The 24,092-nt window shown below is 42.4% G+C and overlaps 1 protein-coding gene across 1 annotated transcript in view; it reads right to left on the bottom strand.

The window, feature by feature from the left end:
- The window catches only part of LOC147706800 (calpain-1 catalytic subunit-like), a 668,045-nt gene that overhangs the window by 342,519 nt on the left and 301,434 nt on the right, over nt 1–24,092 (bottom strand). Inside the window, exons 6-8 of the mRNA XM_086925931.1 lie at nt 20,990–21,073; nt 8,081–8,166; nt 7,721–7,795 (exon numbers count right to left, since the gene is read on the bottom strand). Coding sequence (XP_086782057.1) covers nt 7,721–7,795; nt 8,081–8,166; nt 20,990–21,073 — 245 coding nt within the window. The remainder of the gene's footprint in view (nt 1–7,720; nt 7,796–8,080; nt 8,167–20,989; nt 21,074–24,092) is intronic.

The following is a 24,092-nucleotide window of genomic DNA, read 5'->3' on the forward strand; positions in this document are numbered from 1 at the left end:
CATCCTCTGCAGTGTGGGCCTTCATCTTTGGTGAGCTGATTGAGGTCCTCTTGCGACTTCTGGTCTTTTGGCCTGTGGATCCACCTGAGTGTCTTTTCCCACTTTAGTGGACTCCCCTGCTTCCTCGGGCCTTCTCTGACTCTCCTGTACTTTGGGAGTCCCTTGGATCTTGCTGGTCCCAACGTTGCTCTTTCATCGTTTTCCACAACTGTTGCTTCTGCCAAGGCTTGTTGGTGCTCTTGGTTCTTGACTTCCGATGTGGGACAGCTCGTGCACGGCTTCTGGTCTTCCTCCATTAGAAATAATGGGGCGACCCGGTGTCCCTCAGTACCTGGGTATTCGTAATGTATAGAACAATTGGTTCTGGTGGGTGGTACAATTACTGTGCACACTGTATTTACTACACATCAAAGGGTTGCACATGTCTTGTATTACATGTGCAAAATTAAGACAGGACAAAAAGTTAAAAAATACTCTTTTTATTATTATGTCACTTACATTTGTCATGTATATAGTGTACTGCTTCTTTCACTATTCATTGTATGTCACTTTATCACCTTAGTCACTTGTTGTCTTGTTGCAATTCTTTTGTATCTGTCACAGCTGTTATTATTCAGTACTTATTTGAAATATAAGAGTAAATTAACTTTATTTGTGAATTTCCCCTTTTGGTGTGTTCCTCTTTTCCAAGTTATTTTTTGTGTGTCACAAATAAGGAATTGTTAGACACCCTCTCATCTGTAGTGAAAATAATGTGCACAGCAATTGTACAACCCAACAGAACCAATTGTTCTATATACTCCTGGTCTTCCTCAGGAAATGGTCCTCAGCTGCAGCGACGAGGTGACCGTGATCACTCCTGCATCCTCCGATATTTGTGGGCATTGATCTTTACTGAAGTTCACCACTGTGGTCCACTGCGGTTTCCGATGTCACTTTGCACTTTTTAGGTCGAGCCTAGCAGCAGCAACCATGCGCTGCTCGCTCTGCGAGACTGCTGTAGTAGAGTATGAGAGAGAAGCCGCACCCACTCTCCCATATTTTTCATTGGCTTTCGTCATTGTCTTTCGTAAATGCTGCCTTCGGATTCGTTAATAGGCTTGTTAGTTCCTCTTAGTACAGCCTTGGCTTCATTTGTAACCTCCCCTGGCTACTGGGCCCTTTAGTTCGGTTGTTACACAGGACCTGGTATTTAATCTGTAAGAACTATTTACTTTATTGAGTTTCTCTTACTGCAGGTAGGACAAGTGCTGCTTCAGCTCAAACTGATTGTGTTTTATTAAGCAGCACGGCCGCCACATAACATGTTCGTCATCTTTCAATCACTTTAACCCGGCCTTATCTCGTATCTGTTTCATCCCCCCAAGTAAAATGTATTTAGAAATTATTAGTGAATTAAGTCATGTGAATTCCAGGCAGCAAATTGTGTGCTCATGGGCTGAAGCTGACAACCGCACATTTGTGTTGCATGTCATCTGCACGAAGCCCCCGGACGGGTTGTTTTCAAAAGTCTGTTATATTAATAACACCATCACCGATACCACCACCAACAACACTTCCACCATCACCACCACTAATACCACCATCACCACCAATACCACCACCAATACCACCACCACCAATACCATCGCCACCAATACCACCACCACCAATACCACCACCACAATACCACCACTACCAATACAACCACCAGTACCACCATCAATACCACCATCACCACCAATAGCACCACCAATGCCACCACTAATACCACCACCGATACAACCACCACCACTAACACCAATACCACCACCACCACTACCACTACCACCAATACCACCACCACCAATACCACCACCATTATCACAACCACCAATACCACCACCAATACCACTACCACCAAGACCACCACCAATACCACCACCACCAGCACCACCAACACCACCACTACCACCAATATCACCAACACCACCAATACCAATAGCACCACCAATATCACCAACAAAGCCACCACCAATACCCCACCACCAATACCACCACCAATACCACCACCACCAATACCACCACCAATACCACCACCAATACCCCACCACCAATGCCACCACCACCAATACCACCACCACCAATACCACCACCAATACCACCACCACCACCACTGCCAATACCACCACCAAAACCAGTACCACCACCAATACCACCCCACCACCAAATACCACCATCCCCAACAATACCACCACCATTATCACAACCACCAATACCACTGCCAATACCACTGCCAATACCACCACCACAACCAATACCACCCCCAATACCACCACCAATACCAGTACCACCACCACCAATAGCAATACAGCCACCAATACCACCACCACCACCACAAATACCACCACCAATACCAATACCAATAGCACCGCCTCAGCCCCTTTTGCTCACTATTAGTAGCAGGGGCACTGACAAGGCCCGAGCTGCAGCCGAGACCATCCCTCGCTTCCTCCCTACCTCCATGCCTGCCATAAAGCACAGCCCGCCCTGCACCAGGAGGTGAAGTCAGGGCCCTACTACAGCTGGAGTATTTTATTAGGCCAAATATAGCAATGACATTACGCAATGCAACACTGCACACTCAAATCACAGAGAGGGCAGGACATAGCCACCGCTCTGCCTCCTGAGCTGTGACGGTGTAATCACAGAGCGAAAGGTGTTATAGCGCTTTGTTAGTGTTCATAGCTCGGATCAAATGTAACCCTCACTTCACACTTTGTGTCTGTGTAATTTACAACACTTCTTCACTGCACTATTTATCACTACTTTGAACACGTCACAGGCCGGTCTTTTCCTTTGATATTTACAATCTAACAAGCAGTCGATAAATCCCTTAATTGCAATGCAATAGGTCTCGCATTTGCGAGAGTTCAAGCTCTTAGTATTGTGAATGACAATGCCTTTCATTTATTTTTAAAACCCCAAAATATTTAAAAAACGCATTGTCATTTACAATACCAAATCGCTCAAACTCTCGTGAATGTGAGACCTATTGCATTGCAAATACTTGTTTAATATATGATTTAGTCTCCCACTGGAGAGCACTGCATTTCTGTGCTTTCCCCCCTGTTATAATTGAAGTATTCTTGTGTAATTGTGTTTAAATCTCCGGATAGGAGATAAACCAATGCACTAGTTTAGTGTTGTTTAATCAATACATATTTTTATATACACTGTGTGATACTTTTTTATTTAACCTACACCATATGATTACGATCTGGTAAAACACGGTGCTTAACACTCCTTCTGGATAAGCCTGAAGGCTGCTCTCCACATCTACCACTTAGAGAGCTTCCTAAGGTTTTTCTAAGAGCACTTAAATGAGCATAAGGGTTGTCTGGATTAGTGCAAGGTGCCTCATCTAAATAAGTGTGCACCATACACTAAGCCAACCTACTACATATGTGTGCAGTGGTTGGGAATAAAGCCTGCACGGTTTACCAGCTAATCTCGAAGTGGTTAAATGAAAAACCATCACTTGCAAGTGGTAAGTTCTACTGAACATTTTGGATTGGTATTTTAGGGCCAAGTATAACCCTTTTCACAATCCTTTAGAAGTTTTGTTTTCACTAGGGTAGGTAGGCACAGCACCACACTACACCCAGTTTGCAACGTCTTTAGTATACAGTGGTCTTAGGTTTCTGGACCATAGGACCCTGGCTGCATCCAGGAAGTTAAAGCCATGTAGCAACCCTAACACTCAGCAACTGTTGAAGCTGCTGCTGCAGGATGACCTCCAGAAAGCTGGAAGGAATGAAGGGCATAGCAATGAGGGTGGGGTAGCTCCAGAAGGTTGGCCAGTGGGGGTTTACTGCAGTGACACTAATTCTGAGTATGACCAGTAAGAGTCTGTTGACTTCACACTGGTGAACTCTGAATTGAATAGTACAGAGGAAGTCCCTAGAGGTAGACACCCCTCTTTTTCTCCTGGGAGAGTGCAGAGAATTCAGGGGGGGGGGGGTCAAGATCTTCCTCTGTCAATGCCTCTAACAATTCTATAGGGACCTCCATCTCTAGTCAAGAATCAGCTCAGAATCAAGCAATAGCAACTGGCCCTTGATAAGGAAACCTTGGAAGTACAGAGAGCTTGGAAGAACTTAGGACTGGAGTCCAATGGGCAGCACTAGTGTCCCTAGGGTCAGGGAGCGATCTTTTGATGCTAGGAACATGAGCAGGATAGTCCCTCCTTACCAGGAGGGGGATGATATCCATAAATCAATCACTGTCTTAGAGAGGGCCTGTAAAGTAGGTCCTTCAAAGGAAGTAGATAGCTATCCTGTGGCTCTCCTTTGCTAGGAGGAAGATGCTGACAGCTGTACAGTCTTGAAGAGTGCCAACAAAGATGGGTTTGGTTTGACCGCTGATTAGTACAGGGTCAAATTCAGGGACACACAGAAGGCACACACCCAAGACTGGGTTGACTTTGTAGACAGTGCTATTAAGGCTCTGGAAGGATGGCTTCATGACTTCATGGTAGTTATGTGCATGATTATGAGGGATTGTACAATGTATCAATGAGGGAGCACCCCCTTAATAACTGTCCAAATCAGCAGCTGAATCCAGTACCTGGTGGACTCTGATCTGACCTCTCCCCAAGAATTGGGAAAGAAGGCAGACAGATGGGTCCGCACCAGGGTAAAGCAGAAAAAGAATGATAGTGGAGGTGACCAGCAGAAGCAAGATCCTTCTAAGAACCATGAGAAGGGCGGGGAGAAAGGTATAGACAAAAATGAGTCTTTAAAGGTCCCAAAAAATCTCCTCTTGTGGTGGGTACCAAAGTGCTCTTCCTCTGGCAAGTAACCTTGGTGTTACCTGTGTAAGGAGAAATGCCATAGAGCAAGGGATGCGGAATACTCTGAAGCTTACAATAAACAAGTTACTACTACTGCCACTAAGGTAGCCCTAGCCCTAGTGCAAGTGGTAGTACAGCCCGAGGGATTAGTAGGGTTAACCTTGGGGTATGAATTGGGTTCTGGCCTAGTCAGAGCACCCACACATGCTGTCCTTGTCTGTGACAGTAGCATGTAACTTGCCACTTTTCATGTAAGTCCCACTAACTTGGGAATGTCCAGGCAACAGTCTCTGATTAATAGCCAGGAAGCTGTGGTATATAGGGACACAGGGGCCAGTATCACCATAGTGACAGAGAAACATTTGTCTCCTGATCAGATCATACTTGGTCAACTTTACCAAGTGACCACTACAAGTAATGTCAGGACTGATCATTCCTTGACAGTTGTAAATCCCAGCTGGAGAGGGGTAACTGACCCTAAATGAGTTGTAGTTTCCTCAGACCTATCTGTGGACTCTCTGTTGGACAATGCTTTGGAAACTTCAGCATGGTCTGGAGTGGAGCTCATTACACATGCAGTGATGATGCCAATGCATTTGCTATTACTAGGGCTCAGGCCAAACAGTTAGGCACTGAGGGAGCTCTGGATCCTGGAAAAATGGACAAGCTACCCCCTAAGAGAAGGATCAGGAAGGGTGAGGAATTATCCTACTCCTCCATTTAATACTATCTTGTCTATATTATGGCAATGCAGTCTACATTGGCCTTCCTGGTACTCCCTTGAGGAAACTCCAGGTGGTCATGAATGACCCAGCTAGGCTAATATTTAAACTGCCTCGTAGAACACATGTGACCCCCTTGCTGCGTCAATTGCACTGGTTGCCTATAAAACAAAGGGTACGCTTCAAGGGCTTGTGCATTGCACATAAATCCCTGTTTGGTGAAGCCCCCAAATATATCAAAGACCGTTTGAAGCCCTGTGCAGCAGCCCTCCAGCTTCTCTCATCACAGGCCAGTCTTCTTGCCTGCCCTCGTGTCAGTATACAAAAGGACGAGTGGGGGACCCAATATACCTTTCCGGGCTTGGGCAGACTTAGGAACTTCAATAAAATGCCAGCAAGGGATTTTACTTGAGAATATTTGTCGCAGATGGCAGATTTACAATTAATGCCTATGTTTGTCTGTTCCAACCAAATGGTATCTGAAAAATTGTTTATGAGTCTAACTATTAGACAGAGAAAAACATGAGAAGAAAGCAACACGGGAAAACTATTATATCAAAAATATTTCTTTTATATAATTCAAACAAAAATTCATAGGGTACATATTAACAGTGAAAACTGATCATAATGCTTTCAAATGAGCGAGAAACTGAAAACGTATTCCTACAGATCATATGAATAAAAAGTCCAAACCAATGCCAATAAAAGACAAATGACTCTTATTTTTCTGAAATAAAGGTCACTTGTGTAATGAAGAGCAGATGTAGTAATGGACTCAGAAGTCGACGTTTCGGTCTTGTATGGTATAACTCTTTCAGACCTTCCTCAGGACAGAAAAATATTCGCATGTAGCTGTACCCCTTTTTATGATTTTTCCTGATGTAAATTCAGGCTCAATGAGGTCTTTATAGTTTTTTAGCAATGGTCTTGATGACCTGAGTGATCCGTATTTCATGAGCTGATTGATGCTCGAAATTATTCTTTTTGTCACGTGCAGTCAAGTATATTAATCCTTTTGGTTTGTTGACCTTTGTTACTTTGGCCAATTTGTGAGCAAATGGAGACGCTAAGATCTTCCCAACAGAGACGTACTGAAATGGCAAAGTCACGTGGTCTGTGTTTCCCAGATGTGGAATAAGCTACCAGATGACATATGTAAGGAAGATAGACTGCTCCAATTTCGGAAAAGGCTCAAGACAATACTGTTCATAGAGGCATTTGATCAGGCCTATTAGGATTAATGTCAGGTTCAGTAGCACAACGGAATTCGGACTGTCGGTCTATGATGCAGCACTTAGAGACCTCTGATGATTAGGGCTTTATAGAAGTAATTTAACATTACCATTAACATTAGACAGTTATCTGTCAGAAGCCATTTTTGACCTGAAGAAGGTCATTTGTAATGCTCCGATTCTGCAAAATCCTGCTTACTCCTAAACCTTCTTTGTCTAGAAAGATGCTTCTGAGATTGGGGTAGGTGCCGTTCTATCACAACTTAATGCAGATGGCCAGGACCAGCCAGAAGCTTTTATAAGCAGAAGGTCAACCCCCTGGAGATAAGCGTTGGTCAGCAATTGAGTGGGAGGCCTTTGCTGTGGTCTGGGCCTCGAAAAAGTTGAGGCCATGTCTGTTTAGTACTCACTCATTGTTCAGACGGACCATGAGCCTCTCTTATGGCTAAAAGAAATGAAGGGTGAAAATCTCACATTTTGGAGGTGGTCCAATTCCCTACAGGGGGTGGACTTTTCTGGGGAACATAGACCTGGGAGTAACCATGCCAACACAGATAGTCTCACCAGATATTTTCACTTAGAAAATAAAGACTCAACTGGGTAAGGTTAGTCTCATCTCCTTTCAGTTGGGGGGGGCGGAGGAGGGTGGGTTGTGTAGAAACTTTTTGTTGGTTTCAGTATTTTTGTGACTAGTGAACAAACTAATTAAGGAGTTGCTTAAGCTTTCACTTGTGTTTTACCTTGTTCTAAGAAAGAAAACATAATTTTTATATTCATTTTCAGTATACCAGAAACATCCCTAGGAAAGGAATCTCAAAGACTTCTATGGTTAAATTAACAACCTGTGTAGATTAATAGGGTGGCACTAGGACAAGGTAATTTCTAACCAGTAAATGAGACCAATGAGTTGTGTCTGCTTTAACAGTACTCATGAATTGCCCAACTTCTCTTACCAGAACTCCCCGTCCTCCATCTTCACGTAAAGTTCTTCTTTTTCTGTGGGGTCTACGTCCTTCCACTCAGGTGAGCTGTGACAGAGAGCAGAAGCAGTAAGAAAGCAGACACTAGTTTAAGAGTTCATTTATTCCAATTTTTTTCTGAAATGTGTGACCATCAGTCTGACACCGGAAGGGACTGGGACAGCGTGAGCTTGTCATATCAGTTTGCATTAGGGACTGAGGTCTGCGACAAAAGTAGCTGTGACTCCTTTCATGAGGGGGCACTGGGGACTGTCCATTTTCTCAGTAGATACAAGATTCCCCTTAAGCGTTCATTCCATGATTTTTGACATATGCAGTAAGACTGCCACTCACTTGTCACTCCAGGCACCTGTCCACTCCACATGACCCCAAGGGTTCCGAAGCCGTATGAGTTTCTCTGGGAGACCTTTGTATTTCACCTATAGCAGGCCAAGGGAACAGAAAGGAGTATGTTACTTACCCTGTCAGCATCTATTTGTAGCTTGTAGTGCTGCAGATTCACTTGCTATGCATATTCCTGCCATCTAGTGTTGGGTTTAGATTTTGCAAATTGTATTTCCTCAAGGAAGTTTTATGATCAGCGTCGTGCATTGCCTCTCCCCCTCCCCACCTCAAGGCATTGCGCATCTTCAGTGGCTCCTTTGTTAGACAACTTTTTTTCTCCTTGCCAAATAAGAAGTGAGGCTATAGTCTGCTAAGTTAGCTTTGCTGTTGAGAACGCTGTATTTGTGTGTATATTTGTCCCCATCTCTTTCCTGCTGGGGAGGCAGGAGGGTGCATGTGAATCTGTAGCATTACACGCTACGGATAGATGCTTACAGGGTAAGCAACATACTTCATTCGTCGCATGTGTTGGCTGCAGATACACTTGCTATGCATAGACTGTAAAGCAGTACCCTCTCACAGTGACTTTAGGCATGAGATGATGGGTTTGCTTTAAATAATGTTCAATGGGCCAGGGGCCAGATATACGACCATTGTTTGCGGTTGCAAACAGAAAATTGGCCCGTTTGCAACTGCAAAATTGGTCTACCCCATGGAAAAACCCTATTTTTCCAAATACGGTTTGCGACTCGCTATTAGGAAGGGGCATGCCAAGGGCGTCCCTTCCTAATAGCAACTCGCACTTCAACGTACAATTGTTTTGCAACCGCAATCGTGGTCGCAAAACACTCGCAGTTTAGTTTGGTATGAGAAAATAAATAGAATAGACTGCCTTGTTGAGATGTTTTCTTAGGACAGGTTCTATAACCCCTTTTAGTATTAGTGTACTTCTTCCTTCAGCAGATGTAGATGCTAAGGATTTGTTATGTGTCGTTTTTGGCCGGATATTTGGTGGCTGTTGAGTTAGTTCTAGGCAATATCCCTGCCTGATTATTTGTAGTACCAATTGGTCTGATGTTATGTCTGGTGACAACTAGTGAAATTATTGCAGGCTTCCTCCAGCTGGGGTTTTGTGATCAGGGAGAGTGTGGGAAAGTCACTGTTTAGGTGTAGAGGCTCCCTTATTGGGTGTACTTCCACCTCTGTTTTTGTATCTGCCTCTATAATAGCCACGGTTTTGCTGGTGGTAATGCTGTTGTTGGCATTGGTATGATGTGTTTTCAGTGGTAGAACGCCTTGTGGTTTGCCTATCTTGGTAACGCCACGTATAGTGCTCATTTAATTGTGGCATTAGATATTTGCCTGCCCTTATTTACCAAGTCTTCTCCTCTCTTTTTATATTTGTCTGGGAGATGTTGCATCTGTTCCTGCGTCTCATTCCAGGTTGCACTGTTAAGGTGGGAGAGTAGCCCCACTAAGTTGGAAATCTTCCAATGCATTGCCCAATCGCCACCGGTTGCATGCAGCATCTCTCCTTTTGCTTTCTTTGTCTGGAGGTGGCACTTCTCCAGTGTCCTGTGCTGCAGCCCTTTTCCTGGCAGTGGTAACAACTAAGGAGTCTGCGGGGTGTGACCCCTGATATATATATATATATATATATATATATATATATATATATATATATATATATATATATATATATATATATATATATATATATATATATATATATATATATATATATATATATATATATATATATATATTGGCTAAAGTAACCCGCCCTCCAATGATTAAGGCTTATCAGCCGAAATGCGTCTGAACATGATTGTGAACTGCCGCCCATTGTCCAATAAACGAGCGCTTTGTCTCCCATGCTCGTGTCTTGGCTGTTTGTTGTGCTGGCGTACACTAAGCAGGTAGCTCCGTTCCTGCCGAAACCGAGACCGCCCTGACAGGGTCGGAGGCCCCTTTGAAAGGAGAAACTTGGTGTATATATATATATATATATATATATATGGAACACTCCAAACTTTCTCATCCAAGTAAGGCACTGACTCCGTGAAATTTAGTTGATTCCAAATAAGTTTATTCTCTCATATAGGCTGCTTGACGCGTTTCGGCGGTAAGCACCCGCCTTGTTCACAACATCATGACATTCTGTGATTGTATTTATACCCCTTAGTCATTGCATTACATCATGCATGTTCAACTCCTGTTTCTACGCACAATTTAGCTTGTTTTTCTCATTACACACACTAGTCACACCCAGTTCCCATGGTAATATGGGGCGTCGTCCACTTAAAATTGACATAAACAAGTTACTTTCAATTTTACTGCTAATTGGTTACATCATCCTCCCCCATGTTTGGTTTCGTTACTATAGAAACCCTTATGTCACATGAGCCTGGTGATTTTCTCATTCCTGCCTTGCCTGTTAATCGCTGTGTGTGTGCGCATTGCTTATGCCTGGATGGACTGATTGCCACGAGTCAATTTCCATTTGAAACACTTTCTCGGCGCTGGTGAGTTAGTGAACTGACACCATAGGCTATTCCTGCTGTTTATTTATGTTTCCGAGTTGTTGGGCCTGTGGCGCTAAGCTGTATATACTAGGCGTGTGTTAAAGCGGGTACAGTTGGGAAATGTTGCAGGAATAATGCGTGCGCTTTAATAAAACACACGGTTCATTAGGGTTTCAAAGGCGTGCGTTTGTCATGCCGCCTCGTATCTGCGTTAAAGAAAGCTTTTGTGAGTGGGTGCAGCGGGGGATATTTTGGGGATATTTTGAGCGCATTAGTACACATGCTTGCTCTGTTTCTTAAGGCGCGCGTTTGTAAGCACCTCGCAGTGTAATTCAAGGGCGCGCAGGGTCAGTTAGGGAAACCTGCTATTGCTACAGAGTGCTGATTGCATATGTCATGGCGCCTGTTTATTTACTCATGTTACCTAAACTCCCAGTGGACTTAGGCCAAGTTTTTAACATATTTACCATTTAATATGTATAACATTTACACATCATTTCCTAGTGGACAAATTTACAAGCATTTATTCAGTGCCTTGCACTGATGGATATCGACATATCTAGCACTACAACATGACATCTAACAAAGGTTTTAGTCCTTATTGCATATATGCATTACTTTTTGGATCATCAATTAGCAACATTAGCAGTAATTCCCCATGTATTGACATATGCGTGTGTGAAATGATTTGTCTAAAATGCTGCACTTGCAGGCTAAAACTGCTATAGGGGTTATAATAGTGCTGATATATACAGTGATAGAATATTCTAAAAAATGAACAATAGATGTTAACTGGACGGGAGGGGGGAATGTAACTATGACAGGTTTCGGGGCATTATCATCTAGAACCATGTTATCATAGTTAGAGATGGACACTGAGTGCTTCATCAGAGTTGAGACCATTCGGTATCTTAGAATTGAGCATTATAATATACCGTGATTCTAGTCTTCTCAAACTCTGCAGGCGATTACCACCTCTTGGATTTTTTGGCACATTGTCAATGACGAAGTATGTTACTACTCCAATGTCCCCTGCATGGGTTGTGTTTATGTGTCTGGCTACAGGGTAAGCTGGGTCGTCATTATTTACAGCGCGGAGGTGTTGGAGGACTCTGATGTGTACAGGGTGGATGGTACTGCCCACATATCTTTTACCACAGATGCAGTTTAGGACATACACCGCATGGTCCGTCTTGCAATTGTATTTGCCTCTGATCTTGTACGGTCTCTTCCTAAAGGGTGTTTCCACTTTTGTGGTGTTTATCCCATGCTTGCAGGCTTTACATTTACTGCACTTGCTGAAGCCTTTGATTTTTGACAGCCAGTCTTCCTGTTTTTTGATGGCTGGCGCATTGCAGACTAGGTGCTCCCTCATGGATTTAGCCTTCCTAAATGCCATCATTGGTCTATTGCCACATAGTTCTCCAATTACGGGGTCTCTCCTTACTAGCGGCCAATGCTTGGTCAATATCTTTCTGACCTGGTTATGGTAGGCATTAAATCCTGTAATCAATCTAGGTGGCTCTGGTTTGGTAGTCTCTGTCTTTTCTTGTTTTTTGGCAAAGAGGAGATCTTTCCTATTGGTCTTACTACATTTTATGTTTGCTCTATTACATGTTTTTTGACTGTAACCTCTCTTTCCTAGTCTTGTGAACAGGTTTTGTTTAGCCTCATCTAGTCCTGTCTTGGTACTGCAATTTCTGGTCATCCTTAAGCATTCTGCGTAGGGAATTGACTCCTTCAGGTTCTGTGGATGGAAACTTTGTGCGTGTAGCACCGAGTTCCCAGCTGTGGGCTTACGGTATGTTCTCGTTTGAATTTTGCCCTGTTCTACATATAGTTCTATGTCTAGGAACTGAATTGAGGTGGGGTTAGTAGTACAGGTGAATCGCAGATTAAGTGTGTTTTCATTTAGCTCTGCAGCAAATAATTCTGCGTCTTCTTTAGGACCTTTCCACAGTATAAAAATGTCATCTATGTAACGCTTGTACATTATCACATTTCTTGACATAGTAGTTTGGTGTTTAGCCATGAGTACTTGTTCCTCCCACCAGCCCATGTGTAGATTCGCATAGCTGGGAGAAAAACAAGTACCCATGGCTGATCCCTGGATTTGTCTGTAGTGGAGTCTATTGAAAATGAAGTTATTATTAGTCAGACACCACTCCGTCATTTCCAACAACATTTTAGTGTGATTGTATAGTTCAATTGGCTTCTGCCCTAGAAAGTGTTTCACTGCCCTTAAACCATCATGGTGTCGGATGCTAGTGTATAAGGATTGAACATCCAGGGTCATGAACACATAATCATCTTCCCAATGTATATCATACACTTTACATAAAAAATCACTCGTGTCCTTTATGTATGCTGGCAGGGCTTTCACATAGGGTTGTAGAAAATGGTCTATAAAAATGCTGGTTTTCTCAAACAGGCTGCCGATAGCTGAGATTATCGGTCTCCCCGGCGGTGTTGTCTCATTTTTGTGAATCTTTGGGATGAGGTATAGTTGGGGGCATGTTGGGTAATCCGTTTTCAAGTACTCAAATTCCTCTTTGCTCAACAAACCAGTACCTTTCCATCTATATAGTTCATTTGTGTATTTCTCTTGGACACTCACCAGCTGCGTCGGAGTTATTCTGGTGTAACAGTCTTGATCTTGCAGTTGTGCCATTGCCTCATCGTTATACATTTGTAATGGCCATAGCACAATGTTTCCTCCTTTATCAGACCATCTGATAACAATGTCTGATCTCATTTTTATTTTTTCCATCAGTTTCTCATACGGCCTATTTCTATTCTGATATTTTGAAAAGAACTCTTCTGAACTTTTTGTAGACAAATCCTTCAAATCTTTGATAACACACTCTGTGAACAAGTCAAGCCCATCCTTCTGCGTTATTGGCATAAATACCGATTTTGGCTTGAAGTTGTTTTTTTCTGTTTTGTAAATGTCTATGTCTGTGATTTCTGCAGCCATTCCAGATGACACCAAGTTATTTGTGTTGTCTTGTTCAATGTCAATCATATCTCTCAACACATTCATATTTGCCACACTGAGTCCTTGATTGGTTTGGATATTCCCTTCAATTCCATCTTTTTGGTTGAGGGTGTTTGCAAAATGTTTTTGGAGTTTTAACTTCCGCATGTATTGAAAGAAATCAATTCTGGTTTGAGCATAGTCAAAGTTTGTGTGGGCACAAAACGTTAGTCCCAAGGATAAAATCTCTATTTCTCTTTGCGATAATTCCATGTTTGAAAGATTAATTACTGTGTTATCTTTACTTATTGTGTTTCCTGTCATTATCGCTGAGATTTCTTTTTGTATTGTTTCTTTGCTGTTGCCGTTGGTTTCGTTTTTTCTTTGTCCTTTTCCCCACCGTCTGTCTTTCCGGCGGCGACTTTTTGTTTTTGTTGGGAGTCTTGTTTTGAGGTTGAGTTGCTCCTTTGTTGATATGGTCTTCTTGGCCTCAGTGTTGTGAGGCGTTGTACCCTTAAAAAAGCCAACTCCTGTGCAGGGGTGGGTACTGGTCCAGTGGCTCCCAGCGGGTTGTTTGTTTCATTGTCTGATTCATAATCAGTGCTTAAGTCTGGTTCACTTTGTTCTCCCAGGGTCCCAGTGCTGGTCATGCTCTTGGGCAATGATTGACTACGTACTTGGTCATACTTTCTTGCGAATGTATATATTCTTCCAGTCATATAGTCTTTCCGGTCCCTTTGAAATTTTATGGCTTTTCTTTCTTTTATTTCTTCCTCATGTTTAAGGACTCTCCCTTTGATTTCATCCAAACTTTTGGCTATTTCTTCCTTGTTTTCTTTAGTGTCTAGTTCTTTTATGATTTCCTCAATGCGGGCGATAAGTTTTTCTCTATCGCTTGCTGCATATTTTGTCAAGATTTTTAGCATGTTGGTTGATGCTAGTGCGCTGTTATCCGTCCAATCTTGGAGCATAGCTGGGTCTGGGTTTTCATACGTTGGGGCTACCAGTATTCTTAGCCCTCTTGGTACTCGGCCGACTTCAATATATCTGCTTAATGATTTCACCTCCCACCATTTTGCCACCTCTTTTTTCCTTAACTTCTCCAGTTCTGTCAGTAGGTTTTTTGTTACGTCTTTGTCCCCTCCTTTGTCTTTTGGGGCTGACACGTTAGGAGTGTTGTCTTCGCCTGTGTCAGTGTCTTGGAATATGTTCCGTGCCGCCTCTTCCCTTTCTCTCTCCCATTCCACAGCCATTATGTGTTTCTTTAGGAATTAAAGTTTTTTGGAATATTTCACTGCCTTAGTTATGCGCACTCCGCACTTAGGCTACCTCTCCCTTAAATACCTTGGTTAGTGCATACACACCCTTGGGTCTTGTACTCTCACACACGTACTGGCCTTACCTGGCAATCCCAATCGCCTTACGGAAACTGTAGATTCCAGTCAGGCTCTCCGTGGTGTTTTCCAGACACTCTTGGTGCTTCACAGGTTCCAATTTCTGGTTAAGGGGGGCGCTGCGTGTCTCTCCTCTGAAAGAATACCCAAGAATTTGTCCTTATCTTCCACAGCGCACCAAATCGAGGAGGGTCAGTGTTGAATCTCCAGGACAGGAGTATCTTTATCCTGCCTTATTAAAATCTATCGTGCACAGCAACTTTCTGAGTGTCGGCGACGTTTTATTCAAACGGATAAAGGTACTTTGTGGATGTATTGGGTGATAGATATATATATCTATATATTCACTGAAAAAAACCATAGGTTTCACACCAGTTATAGTTAGGAATTAGCATTTAAAAAACCTATTAAATTCACTGAAAAAAACATAGGTTTCACACCAGTTATAGTTAGCTGGAAATTTTACTGATATAAAACCATTGAAATTCCCACGTTATAGTTAGTCGGACTCACTATAACTTGCGCGTGCAATGCACTGCTGATGACATCACATATTACATCACTCATGACATGGTCAGTGACATCACTCATGACACCATCCTTGTGACATAGTGACAGACCTCCTTTCACTATAATGTAACCCTTGAGACTCATATTCAAAAATAGAAACTGAAATTTTTAAAAAAATGGAGATACCTATATCAGTTACAACAAGCAATTCAGTAATTCCACTATCTATATACACATCCACTCATTCACCAACAGTTCTATATAGTCACTCATACATATACTCACTCATCATATGAAGTGATACACCTATACATCCTGTTACACACCGACATTCATCCAAAAGTTACTCACACACATATTCACACGTGCAAATAAACTATTGGACATCCATTTATTTGAATATAGAGTTATACACACACTTCCACCTTACTTCTATTTAAAATTACACATATTTATTCTCTTAAACAATCACTTATAGAAACACATACTTATTTAAACAGGAACTCTTACAATCTCTTACTCTCACATATACTCACTTATATACATCAATATTCATATATACTAGATTAAAACATATGTAGTTACTGATAAAGACACTAGTGAGACAGTCATTCACTCACTAACAAACACATATAGACACTCATCCACCCATACAGTCCTGTACATATGTTGTCTTCAAAACACATACAAACAAAGAGTCAGTCACTCATGCATCTATGTGCTAAGTAATACCCCCACCAAACCATATAGACACTCATACTGATACTAATAAAAATATCTAATAACCCATATACATACACATGAGTGGATGTGTATTAGATGGTGGTATTACTGAATTGGTTGTTGTAACTGGTATGGGTATATCCACTTTTTTGAAAATATTAGTTTCTATTTTTGAATATGTGTTTCATGGGTTACATTACACTGAAAGGAGGTCTGTCACTGTGTCACAAGGATGGTGTCATCAGTGATGTCATGAGTGATGTCACTGACCATGTCATGAGTGATGTAATATGTGATGTCATCAGCAGTGCATTGCACGCGCAAGTTATAGTGAGTCCGACTAACTATAACGTGGGAATTTCAATGGTTTTATATCAGTAAAATTTCCAGCTAACTATAACTGGTGTGAAACCTATGTTTTTTTCAGTGAATTTAATAGGTTTTTTAAATGCTAATTCCTAACTATAACTGGTGTGAAACCTATGGTTTTTTTCAGTGAATTTCATAGGTTTTTTAAATGCTAATTCCTTACTATAAGTTTCACTTTATAAATAAGACTGTTAGCACTCTAGTTGTTCTTTTTAACACTCTGGTACATTCTGTCATTGGGCTACAGTTGTGCTACATCTAGTTGAATTTTGGGCTACATTTACAATTTTTGATCTCTGGTGGCCATCTTTGGGCTTCATTGGGCTACTTTGGGCTACATTTGGGCTACATTTTGGCTCTAACATATATTAAGCCCAATGTAGCACAATACATATTTTTATAAAGTTAATTTTTTTACAAACCACTTCAGAATAGGGCTACCTGTCTCTACAATTATCCCATTTTTTTTTTTTAATTTTTGGGGGGAGCGCTCCCAGAGCGCGCCCCGGAGTGCGCCCCGAAAAGCGTATTTCTGAAAAGCGCCCCCGGGCGCGCTCCGGGGAGCGTCTCGTGAGCGCCAATATCGCAAATGAAAACATGATCGTGACGTATCGCGTAGCCGCGACCGCGTGATACGCACGGCGTAAGCGCACCCGGAAGTACTCGAACGAATACGATCGCAAAACGTAAACTTCCGACGCGCTTACGCTGCGCGCCCCCGTGCGCGTAGCGTAAGCGCGTCGGGTCATGTGAGCAGAAAATAACACTTTTCATTGGTTCATAACAGTTTTAGTTTCATAATGATGAAGCCCCTGGTCTTGTGACCTGAAAATAACACTTCTCATTGGTTCAGGACAGTTTTGTTTTCCAAATGATGAAAGCCCCCACCTTTTTTCCTTATTCTGACTTTGTCCTTTGACTGAGGAAGATCTGTTTGGAACTCTCTGTACCTTTTTGTACTTTAAAATGGCTTCAGTAGCAGCAGCAGCAGGTGCATCTCAGCCACCACCACCACCACCACCACCAAGAGGACCAGCTCCAAATTATATTGGTGGTCAAGAACAGGAGGAGGAGGAAGAGGAAGAGGAGGAGGGGAGAAGAAGATGGCTGCCTGAAAAAAACACACCTTATAAACCCAAACCACACTTCATTTGGCAGTTTTTTTCAATCCCAGAGGGGCAAAAAAAGGTGAATGCGCCCAAAGTCACTTGCCTCATCTGCAATGATGAACTTTCACGGGGCAACCCAAATAAGAAATATTCTTTTGGTAACTATACCATGATTCGGCACATGACAAGAAAGCATCCAAACAACTACTCTCGCGCAGAGTTCCGGGAACTGGCCAGTAACCTCCCCCAGTCATCAAGGACCCCCTCCCAAAGAAAACAACCCTCTTCCTCGCAACCAGAAACATCTGAGGTGATGCCTTGCATTCAGCCAAGATTTGCTGATTTTAAAATTACTTGTAAGGCTTGTGGCAAGCTTATCTCCTATGGGGAACAAAGTGTTAAGCTCATCGTCCTTGCAGGTGATAATCACAAGTGCCCCAAAAAGAAATAATTTTTTGGGTTTTTTGTTTTTTTGCTCCAGTTGAGCCAGTTTCAATTCCCTTTTTTTGTTTCTCCCCCTAAAAAATACAAAAAAAATATAAAACTGTTTTGAAAAGCCAAAAAAAGTTTAAAAAGTTCCAAAAACACAAAAAAAATATAAAACAACAAAAAGAAGAAAAAAAAAAGTTCTTTTAAGAACTACCTCCAATTTCTAAATGAAAACTTCATTTTTTTAAAACTCTGTCATCTTTTTCCCTCATTTTACGCTCCCCGGTGCGCTACCTGGTGCGCGCACCGAGCGCTTCCCCCGCGCAAAACGAAAAAAAAAAAAATATTTTAAATGCCCCGCGGGGCCCTTTTATAGCCCCCACATCAAACCTAGGGGGTCAAAGGGGTCTATCCCTGACGCCTTATGGTCAGTTCCCACTTTGTTTTAGCCACCTCTTATGTCTCGATTTTACCGAGACACAAGATGGCGACCGCTCTGGACTGTTTGGAATGTTTACAGACACCCGAGAGCCAATCAGCTTTCCATGCGCACCTCGCGTGTCGCGCCTGGAGCGCACTCCGGTGCGCGCACCTGTGCGCTGCTATAGATATATATATTTTTTTGGACCTAAATTACTCAAAATCCACTGGAGCACATATCTTGAGACATAGCAAAGGCACATCGGGCTACCAGTCCCTACAATTTTGCCAAGTTTGGTGTAAATCCATTCAGCCGTTCGGGCTAAAAGTGAAATCGACCGCCCTATGGAAATTAACATGGGGAAAACGCGTTTTGGGACCCCCCTTTTATCTCGGCCCCCGCTTATTGTATCCCCGCCAAACTTTCAGGGAAGGACCGGAGCTCGACGAGGCCATTTTCCTGAAATTTTCAGGCAGATTCGTCAACCGGTGCCAAAGTTATTCCAAATAGAATTTTGAGATTTAACATTGAAAAAAATCCTAACTATAACTACCTACTGGCGACCGCCAGTAGGTAATATATATATAGAGATATAGATATATATATATATATCTATATATATATCTATATATCTATATCTATATATATATATATATATATATATATATTTATATATAATATATATATATATATATATATAGATATATATATAGATATATATATAAATATATATATAGTCAGTTGGTGACGGTCTGTACTTCCTCTCAAAGCAACATGTTAAGACCCTGGATTTGCCTGGGTCTTTTAAGATGTCATGTACATGCAGTACAGATCCTATCATGGACATGTACTGTACGGTGCTCTCATATGTGCAATAGTGTCTCAACTAAGACATCAGTTGGCTCCTCAGTGGTGTGCATTAAAAGCCTGTGGTACTCTGCAGCTTTCTGAATGACACTTTGATAGGAGGAGGTATCATCCATTGGTGTTGCTTTTGATGGTACCGGCGACTGTCTGGGTCAGGGAGAACCACGTTGTAGTCATCCCACTGGTCAGTGGTGTGGTGTGCTGTGATCTTCATATGGAGAGGGTGGCTGAAAGTAATTGGGCTTGTGGTCTTGTATTATAGTGCCACCTTCTTAGATGAAGGCAGCAGCAGATCCTGCTCTTGTGCTTGTGTTTAAGCACTCTCTGTGCAATTCTTCTGCCTGAATTGTTCCAGTCCTTCAAAAACTATGCCCTGTTCTTCAGTTGGCATATGAGGTTGTGACTTTTGTATCTTTGGAGATGGTGGAGTGTCCTCAGAAACTGTGTGTGGCTTTGTAACCCTAGATATATGGCTCATCTTCTGTCTCAAAGTGTGGCCATCGTGTTTGTCTGTCCTCAGAGACAAGGGCTATTCAGATTCCAAGAGTTTTGATCCCAAGAGTTTGTTTGGATCCGATGCTTTATGTGGGGTTAAAGTCTACTTGGTAGCTTGTGGTGACATTTTGCTTGTCAGTGCAAACTTAGGCTTTGGTGCAGATGTGTTGCTATCCATGTAATGTGGCCTCGTCACCCAGGTGGGTTCGAGAACATTCTCTTCTCTTCTCGGATGCAAGATATGCTTGCGGTGTTGACCTGAATCAAAGGGCTGTGGTGTGGCGGAGGAGGTGTGTGCCAGATAGTTTTGGCACATGGTCAGTCAACAGTGCTCACTGTACGTGGGGTCGCTTTGGTCCTCAGTCCCAACACCGGAACCAGCGATGTGGGCCCCTCAACATGTACCGGACCTCCTGTTGGTGCACTGACCTCGATATCTTTCTTGCTATCATGTGAGAACTCTGCCTCAGCTGCCTGTTCCATGGTGTGTGCCAAATAACGATACCTTCGGGTCAAGTGTGTCATTTTGTTTTTAAATAATGAACTGGCTGCTCACTTGTTTCTTTGAGCTCTGGGGATGAACACAGATTAGAATAGACACCTTGTGAGTGTCGAAGTAAGCGTACTTGGCCCCGCACCGAGGGTTCTAGCGACAAAGGTCTTCCTTCATCTACATCACCAGGAGCGGGCATTCTCGACTGCTATATAGGTCACCTGCTGGGTACTTACTTCTCAGCATCTCAAATCTGTTGGATGAAGTTCACTGGATGTCCCCCTTCATCTTTCTTTACTGTAGGCTGCTTAAGCGTCGAATCTTCAAGGGCTCCGATGCAGTCTGTCCGAACCCAGTGGCGCAAAAAAAACTTTCTAGCAAAGGAGCTGTTGAACATGCTCAATGCCTCGAGGCTATACGATAAGTGGCGCCAATCATAAAACTTCCTTGAGTAAAAACAACTTGCAGATTCCAGGCTCAACATCAGGCGGAAGTAGTATGCATAGCATGTGTATCTGCAGCCGACACATGCTACAAATATGACATTTAACCAGTAATCTGCAGCACTCCAGTTACATTAGCATCATTTTATGATAAGAAACTCACCTCTTTGAGAGCAGTGATTGAGTAAGTGTGGTTCTTCACCAACTTCTTGTCTGTTTCCTTTTCCGTTTCAGAGGAATTGGATATCTAAAAGACAATGGAAGTGAAGGGCGTCAAATATGAGCACAACAATTACACATCCACATCTGGTTCTGTTGTAAACGTATCTAGGACCCTATTTAAATATTCCCGATTTATGCCCTTATGTGGTTATAACAAATCATATCCTTATAAAGGTATAGGAATCATACCCATATTAAGTCATAGCCAATGCAGTCCAAATACGGCAAGGCTACTCCCATAGACTCCTAGAAAGCACAACGCGTTCTTAAACAAACCAAGCCTCCAGCAGCCCGGGAATTCCCCCTGCTTCTGTATTGACTTGTCCTAGAACTCCTGGAGTCCTAAAAGAACTGCGAGTTCTTGGTGACGTCTTATGTCCAACCTTACGTCAAACTCCGCACCTTCCAGGTATAAATATACCAGCATCCGCCCTAGCAAAACACACGGTGGTTTGGAGCAGATCAGCTATCTACTTGCCCGATGCCCTGCTGTAGCGAGTGCCTAAGGAAGCCGACCCTCCCATTGACGCACTGAGAGAGACGCTGTCTTTTCTCCTGCCGAGAAATCCAGCTCCAATGTTTCCCGGTCACCCTTGCGGGTTGCTGGGAGATCGAGTCCTGAGAGAGAGATACAAGACCTCCTTCATTCTATAAACAAGGTACGGAGCTGATTAGACCCTTAGAGAATTCTTGATTCAGATTCTTGGCAGAAACTATCTTAACTTAAACTGCAGGTCACTTACTCCTTCCCACGTACTAGGCTTAGGTTAGGTACACCAGGGTAGGCGTATCTTAGAAGCACCAGTTGAGTACGTTTAGTCATGATTTTATCTATGTATATAGTTTATCTATTTTAAACACTGTATGGCTTAGAAACCATACCATGCTTTTACAGTATTATTTTATAATACTCCTTTTTACTGAACGTACTTTACTTTTTAACAAGTATTGCAATTGTGGCAACTCACTTCTCTTGCATGAGAAAGAAGACTGTTCAATAAATAACCTCTTTTATTGAAAACGCCCGTCTCTCTATTTCTCTGCGCTTCTGGTGAAACTAAGCATGCACGATTGACTGAGTAAAATAGTTATCTATTGTTTCCGCGACTCTGGAGGTATACTCCTTATTCTGGAGGGAGCAAAGTTGTCATGTTTATGCGGTTGTCAGAAACGAATCCCTTCTTGTGTACTCGAGAAAGTTTCTACTGACCTCTGAGCTAGCTGGCATTCGTAATTAAGTCTAACATATTCAATAGAGACCTAGCCGACCTAAGTCCTATGTCTAAACTATTGTTTATGTTATTCCAATGCGCAGAGCCTATTGGGAATATAGGAACTACACTACATGGCGCCCAACATTTGGTAAGGCGATAATTTAACGCTAGATACTAGAGTAACTCAGTCGTGCTTTTCACACAGACCCCTTTTTCCCGTAAAATACTCCAATAGACGTCTGGAGTGGGTAAAAGGTTAATATCCGCCAAAACCTAGTAGGTAGAAACTCCTATGTATTCGTTTTTGGTTTAGTCAACGTTGAAGGATACAGTGTTCCAAAATATTGTGCACCTAATCTTTGTCTCCTTGAAACTTGCTCTGCAAAAAACTTTCAGTCATGAATATGATGGAAAGTGACGACGAAAGGGAGAGAGCTAGAATAGCAGCTCAACTTTTAGCGGAAGACACAAGTCTCCAACATGATGACCCGAATGCTATAATCATCCCGGTAAATGTAAGGAAAACCATAATTATAAAACTTATAGAAAATGGAATTTCACCAAGAGGTGGTACAGTCATATTTGTGGTAGAGGCCCATGAATATCGGCAGACAGAGGTGTTCTATTCCTGGATACATATTCCAGCAGCAAATGCTGTGACACACGAGTTCCACTACTACAAAATAGAGGAACCTCCAACGGAATACGTCCCTTTCGATGACGTTGAAATTCCACTAACCTACCAAGAGCATCAGCTCTGGTTTAATGGCGCCCTAAAACATCAAAATCACTTTACCAGGCTTGGTCCACTAGGTAGACCAGGAGCTACATGGCCGGTACTAGCCAGCTATACACCACATCCTGACATTGAAGGAATGTCAAACTGCAAACTTTTAGTTCACCTAAAACAACTAATCAAAATACATAGACAATTGGTCCAATATGTCATGCAGACTTTAACAGTCCAACCAGCAATAAGAATTCCACAGCACACCCCTACCAGGGGAACACAAATAAAATTACACCATAGACTATACAATCAGTCATTGGCAAATTACCCGAAAAACGGGAACAAATTCCGTTCTGGTTAGCTCAAAAAATGACTCAGATAGAGGCAGTATTTCCTGATACTACACCTAATGAAAAACACAGAATTCTGACAATCTGTCTACCAATGGGGATCGCACCACATGTGGAGGACTGTGACACTTCGGGAACAGTCTTTGCTTCAATATACACAAAAACACATGGTGTTCCGTCTATGGTGGTTATACCAGACGTACTAAGACAGATTCAAAATGAATACGATCCGGAGCCTGCTTTAAATCTAGGTATGAAATTACTGAAAGACTTTAAGCAAGTCTCGGCTATACTACTAGCCAACATAAAAGGAGAAGCAGCATCTGTGGCAATCCACCAAAAATTGAAAGAAACAGATATAGCATAACAACCTTTTGAACTTGCCAGAATAATTAAAAAATCATATGAAGAATTAGGTAGAGATAGTTTGGGTGGGAAACCACTAAAACCAGAAACTAACTGGAAATCTGAAAAAAGCTTCATTAGGAATAATCTCATTACTCCAAAAAAGAAGTGGGAGGGTAATAAACAAACCACTCCCATAGAAAAACAGTTTCAGTCCAGAGGAAGGTCTCCCCAACGGAGAAATATATCTCCAGGACGAGGGGACAGGGCTCCACAATGGAAATCCTCTGAAAAAAGATACAACCTTAGAAATAGGGATAATTTAAGAAAACCTGACAGATATCAAGGTAATGATACACGTCCCTCTCGATCTTTTCAGACTTCCTCACAGAAATCGGAAAGAAG

Source organism: Lissotriton vulgaris, chromosome 6, assembly GCF_964263255.1.
Source record: "Lissotriton vulgaris chromosome 6, aLisVul1.2, whole genome shotgun sequence".
In the NCBI taxonomy this organism is placed as follows: Eukaryota; Metazoa; Chordata; class Amphibia; order Caudata; family Salamandridae; genus Lissotriton; species Lissotriton vulgaris.